This window comes from Apis dorsata, unplaced genomic scaffold (genome assembly GCF_000469605.1).
Source record: "Apis dorsata unplaced genomic scaffold, Apis dorsata 1.3 scaffold_233, whole genome shotgun sequence".
NCBI lineage: Eukaryota > Metazoa > Arthropoda > Insecta > Hymenoptera > Apidae > Apis > Apis dorsata.
In genome coordinates this window covers 4414-10763 of record NW_006263515.1, presented here as the reverse complement: position 1 = coordinate 10763, position 6350 = coordinate 4414, and the positions used below count along the sequence as shown (strand labels likewise).

The window sequence follows — 6350 nt, the reverse complement described above, 5'->3', positions numbered from 1 at the left end:
TTTTTTTTTTTTTTTTGAATATGATTGTTGTATGGAAAAAGATATTTTGGAAATTGTGTAAATTCGAAATAAGTGGAGATAATTTGGTGTAATGGAGTTTTTTTTATATAAATGTGTGTGTAGAGGTCATTTTTTGTTTTTTTTTTCAAATAGAATCGTATGTTTTTAGGTTAAATTTCTTATATTAAAATATAAGAATAATTGTAATTATTTCTTTTTTTTATTATATATTTTTTATATTGTAGATTCTTGTAATTTAATATAGAAAATGACGAGCTAGCTTCTAAATACAAAATTCCACTCTTTTCTTCATTTTTTCTTCAGACATGTTAGAAAGAAGTTGGTGAATCATTTAGAAACCTAAATTATTTTTCCTATTTAGATTAATGGACATTTAAAAAAATGTAAAGATTGATTATTATTGAAAAATCAAATATCTCTGCTTTAATATTTTAAATTGAGAAAAATAAAATTATTAATTAAATATCCTTTGTATGATTATTTACTCAAGAAATTATATTGTACTGCAATCAAATTATTTTCTTTTCGAAATCATACAATTTTCAAAATATCTTCAATAAATAATTTCGAGGATATTTTAAGGGGATGAATTTAAATGATTCACTCTGTACATCGTCGAGTTAACCGGAGAATTCTGCTAAATCGTAAGTTTATTGGTGGCCTGGAAAGAAAGAGGATACTCGACTCGAGTAAAAAGAATCGAGCCACTTTTGTTTCAAATTACACCGTATTTCAGAGATACATTATGCATATTTCGTTTGAATTTCCTCGAGCACCGGAATTTTTCATACCAATGATGGTTTCACTTGTCGAGGATTTCATTTCCTCGAGCTTGCAAGAAAAAAGTAATATTTGACGTCAAGTGTTGGGGTAAAAGCGATAGTATAAAATTTTTGATTGATTGATTAATGATTCAAAAAAATCATATCCTTAACTATACAATATCTGTCAGAAAAATCTGAATTTTTATTTTATTAACTCTTTGAGAAAAATGAAGTTTTATCTATTTCTTTGTATTATTCTTATTAAATGATTATATTGATGGTGATGAATTTAAAAAGTTAACAAAATGTTAATGTCTTAAATGTTTTAATGTATCTATCAGAAAAATAAAAAAAAAAAAGACATTTTAATCAAGAAGGATAATGTATAAGTTAAGTTTTTGATTATCAAAAATAATGATTGATTTGAGTTCAATCATCTATTATGAATTTAACTATCAATTGTTGATCAAAAGAATAGTAATCATTAATGATTACTATTGTTAAATTGTTAATTTTATTTGAATTATAATATTTAAAGTTGATGTTAGATCTGAAGAATATTGTAATATTTTTTTATTTTTCATGAGATTTAATGGTAATGCAATTTTAATGATATTTTTTATTAAATTCAAATTTAAAATTTTTTTTAGTGAAATAATTTTGTTTATTTATTATTTTAAATAATCTTATACGATTCTTTTCAAAATAAATATAATTGATTACTCTTTCAAATATTTTCAACATTGCACTTAAGTCTAATTAAATACAATATTAAATACAAATTAAATTTATTTTATATATACTATTGTATTAACGAAATTCTTACTATTATTAATAAAATAATTATAAATTCGTAGTCATTAAGAAATAACAATTACTGAAAATTTAAAATTCAATTAATTGTGATAAAAATATTATTAATTGACATTCAAAATAACTAATTTAATTATTAATCCAATTAACGATTAAATACCTAATCGTTAATTATATATCAATTAAAATAAAAATAATCATTAATCACAATTGATAATCAGAGTAATAGTAATCATTAATCATTAATTAATTAAATTAATGCCCAACACTGATCTCTATTAACAAGAGAATACATTCCACAACTACATATATTTTGATAAAGTTTATATGACAGATAATTCTCAAAAAAATATTCTTCTTTCATCAGTCATCATAAGGATGAAATGAAAACGAAAGTACTTTTTTAAAATCTATAGCCAAAAGGATAAAAAATTTTCTAGTTTACCTATACCAAAAAATAACAAATCAAAATTAAAAATTCTCTTGGCATAAATTAATTTCAAAGCATTTGTACAATAAAGATTTGAGGATTAATTCTCAAATAAACTTAATCGAAATTAACGGATGTACGGATTAATAAATATATTCTCTTGCAAGTTTGCAGCAATTCCGTACACTCAATCCTTTTATAATTCTTATGTCGCAAAGTGAACTCGTTTATTCTAACAAACTGTCCATATGTGTGCTATATAATAACAACAATTGCGAAAAGAATAAATTGATTGGTGGGTAAGGAAGGGAGATGTAAGAAAGAGATGGTGAAGGTGAGAGAGCGAGAGAAAAAGAGAAGGAGAGAAAGAGAGAGAGAGAGAGAGATTGTGTGATATCGCTTTTTTTTTATCTTAGTCAATAGTCTTTGGCGTAGTGTACGTAGCTTGTGTAACTAATTTGTGTTTAATGTAGCAAAGTAACACCACACTACTTCTTCCCCGTGTGTGTCGGTACAAATCACTAATAACTAATACTACTACCCCCGGCTTTGAGGCTCTCGCAACTTTATCGACCGGTGATCGATGCAAGCCTGCGATTGTCGCGTAAGTATCAAACAACAGCCCCTCAACTACTACTTCTACTACTACTTTCTACTAGTAGCTTTACCGTCGATTTCGAAAAAATATTCGTACGTCGTGTCATACGCAGCTAATTTCACGATTACTATTGTTTTTCTTTTTATATATATATATATTTTTTTTTGTCAATGTTTCGACCCTCTTCTAATTCATTTGTGTTTCATCCCCTCTTTCCTCTCAGACAGATTATATAAAATATTTTTTAAGTATCTTTTTTATTACTCGAAGTGAAATTAGATAAATAATTCGCTTAATAAATTTATTACTTAAAATATTTTCAAATTCGGTTAAATTATCATTACCAGGAATATTTGTTTATTTATACTCGAAAAAACCAAGACGAATTAAAATTTAATTAAATGGAGAGGAAAGTGGGGATAAGTTTTAATAGCTTCCATTTTTCTACTAAATTTGATCCCCCTACTAACAAGCGTTCCCGTTGTCGTCGATATTGCATGCGATATTCACACCACATGTAGTAAACTTTTGTGTTTTTTTCGATTAAACGATTAGTGTGTCTAGGTTTCTAGTGTGTTAATCGTAATCCTCGATTCGGTCGATTTTGGCATCATCAATCATTTCCAAATCAAACGAAATACAACCAAGAAAAACAAAAGAAAGAAAAGAAAAGAAAAGAAACTCCAGAGAGAAGAAAAAATTGGTGCCAAAATCGACCAGCAAAATAGATAATTTCCACGATAAATAAAACCGAAAATCTCCTCTCCCTCTGTACCCATCCTAACCTAAAAATGATACCGATTAACGCTTCGTCGTAAGAGAAAAGAATTTTCAAAAAATAAAAAAAAAATAAAAAAAAAAAGAAAATTTTTAAAGATGGAGGACCTGGTTGGACCTGACCTTACAGTGTTACATTATAGGGTTTCAAGGGTGAGAGCGGTGTGGCATTGATGAGAGGCCCACCCGGTCTACCGGGTCCAAAGGGTGATCCCGGGGAACGGGGTTACCGAGGCGATAAAGGAACCAAGGGAGACACGGGCTCACCAGGTAGATTTTCAAGAGCCATTCCTCTGCGAAATTGGAGAAAAAGATGGATGACAATATGAACGATATATATATATATCTCCGTCCCAACTGCTACAATCGAAAAAAAAAAGGGGGGTTTTCTTCCCCTCGCATTTCTCCCGATCTGATGGATCTACAATCGTATATACGCTCGTCACAGGCCACTATTATACTTTGAAAACCTCTTTAAAACTTGTTCATAATCCAATTCATTTTTTGTTATTCTCGACACGATGTATTATCATTATCTTCCTATCCAGTCTTTGGATATTACGACGGTGTGAATGGTCGAACAAGGAAAGCCTATTTCTGTATTTTCGCTTTTGAAGTCTTTCGTATACGTTCGATTTAAAATCTACTTTTAAAATTTTCAAATGCTTTCGAACTATCCCCCGATTGAAAATCTCTCTTATCGTTTTCTATTCGATCTTGTTCTGAGAAAAGAGCTGAGAAAATTTGAGAGAAATCAAATCTCGTGGAATCTCTCGTTATATGTCGTTTTATTCCAATATTAATGGTATTTTCGAAAATAATTCGAAAATAACGAGAGAGTGTTGCGATGTATTCTGTCTATGCAGTGAAAGAGAGAGAGAGAGAGAGAGTGAAAGGAGAGGAATTAATAATCGAGTATATTTCATCTCTAGGGGATCGAAGTACGAAGGATCGAGATGAATAAGGATTGTTACTTAATTGTACTAGTAAAGAATCGTAATTTCAGGACCAAAGGGAGAGCAAGGACAACCTGGTTTACCTGGGCTCAATGGAACGGATGGGGAGACTGGTATACAGGGTCCTCCAGGGTTGCCAGTAAGTAAATTATTTACATAAAACGTGCTCATAGAATTATTCTATTCTGACGGTATGTTTTAACAATTTTTATATAAAATCTGTGTTTATATTAAAAAAAATTTAATACACAAATTTTTAAATGTGAATTATTCCAAAATAATTTGTAAAATTTGTAAAATGTTGTAAAATTTCCTGACATATTCCTTTTTAAAAACATTTATATTTATTTTTTATATCTTTGAGATTTTAACATATAAATAATAATGTTCGAATCGAATTTTAAATGAAATTTTATTCTCAATACGATAATATCATTATTTATGTTACATTATGCGATCGATTATTGTGGGTTTTCAAGGAATAAAATTCGATGTACATACCTTACATACATTTATTGCCATATTAAATATTTGTACAGGGAATTTCTGGACCCAAAGGTGAAAAAGGTGACTACGGAGATATTGGACCTCCAGGACTTATGGGGCCACCAGGTTTGCCTGGTCCACCGGTATGTAAACCACTCAACTTATTACAATATTTATTCAATTATATTAACCAAGAAAATTCTGTCTTTCGTATCGTGGAAAAATATACGATAAAATAAATTATTTGTAAAATGTTGTTCTACAAATAATTATTGTGACTTAAAACATTAGATATGATGAATATGCTAAAAATTTCTTGTTTTTATTAATAACCGTTTCCAAGAAAAAAATATTTTTGGAACAGAAATTAATCACTTTTGATTAATCAATAGTCAAAAAAAAATCAAAATCACTACAGGATCTTGAAACAATTTTGAAGATACATAGAACATATCTTTCCTTGTTAAACAGAGAAAGAACGATTGTTTTAAAAGCGTGTCTTCCCCCTTTCAAAAACGACAGAATTCTCTTGGCCTGATAAAACTGACGAAACAACACGTATCTCGAACAGAAAGATTTAACGCCACCACGTTGTTCTGTCGTCTAAACAGGGTTATCCAGGATTGAAAGGTGAAAAAGGGGAGAAAGGTGAATCGGTGAGTCTCTCGATAATACTTAAACGCGCAGCAGATGGACGATCAAAAAAAAAAAAAAAAAAGAAAAAAAAAACAACCCTCTCGTATCGAATCTTTTCATTTTAAATCCCTTGATTGAACGGGCAAAGATGAGAGATATAATTGACCCTTCCATATAATACCGTTCGTCGAACCCGAGAGTCGTTGAATATCCATCAATTCTAGCTGCGAGTAATTCCGGGGCCTTTGATTCAGACGTGTGATGACAAGTATATCGCGTACTCGTCCAACGTCAATTGCCAACGAAAGAATCGAAGGCTCGGGATCATATAATAAAACAAGTGCGTTTTAACGAGCAACTTGTTTGTTTCTCGACTAAATTTCAACGATAAAAATCTATTTTTTTTTTTTTTTTTTTTTTTTTTTTTTTTTTTTTTTTTTTTTTTTTTTTTCTTTCTTTTTTTTCATGACAACGATTCACACACGGGCCGCCCGTTTCGACAGAAATACAAGAAACTTAGGAGAAGGCAGGTACGTTTCATTCATTGTTGTTCAACGTATTTCAAATAATAATAATAATAATGTAATTATTGCACGACGAATCGTCGAAATTATCGAAGAAGAAATATTATTAGCGAAGAGAATAAATTTACAACGTTTGCGTAACGTGAGCTCGTTTTATTACAGGGTGACGGCACGTTTGAAGTAAACGCTGGCGAAGTGGTGAGTAACGTTTGAACTTTTCGTATTCCATTTGGTTGTTTGATTAATAAACGTGTAACGCCAGTGTCTTAAAGCCAATTTTCTTTTCTTCTCCTTCTTCTTCGAATTTATAAAATATCGATATAAAAGTTATAAATTGTGGAAAGA

General features: G+C 29.7%; 1 protein-coding gene across 2 annotated transcripts in view; it reads left to right on the top strand.

The window, feature by feature from the left end:
* Positions 1 to 6350, top strand: part of LOC102678029 (collagen alpha chain CG42342-like) — a 25194-nt gene that overhangs the window by 14823 nt on the left and 4021 nt on the right. Inside the window, exons 4-10 of one of the 2 annotated variants that reach the window (XM_031510513.1) lie at positions 2502 to 2632; positions 3547 to 3673; positions 4410 to 4498; positions 4899 to 4988; positions 5457 to 5501; positions 5985 to 6011; positions 6168 to 6203. In XM_031510513.1, the coding sequence (XP_031366373.1) occupies positions 2612 to 2632; positions 3547 to 3673; positions 4410 to 4498; positions 4899 to 4988; positions 5457 to 5501; positions 5985 to 6011; positions 6168 to 6203 (435 nt within the window). In that variant the 5' untranslated portion in view covers positions 2502 to 2611. The remainder of the gene's footprint in view (positions 1 to 2501; positions 2633 to 3546; positions 3674 to 4409; positions 4499 to 4898; positions 4989 to 5456; positions 5502 to 5984; positions 6012 to 6167; positions 6204 to 6350) is intronic. The other variant, XM_031510514.1, reaches the window with a different exon arrangement.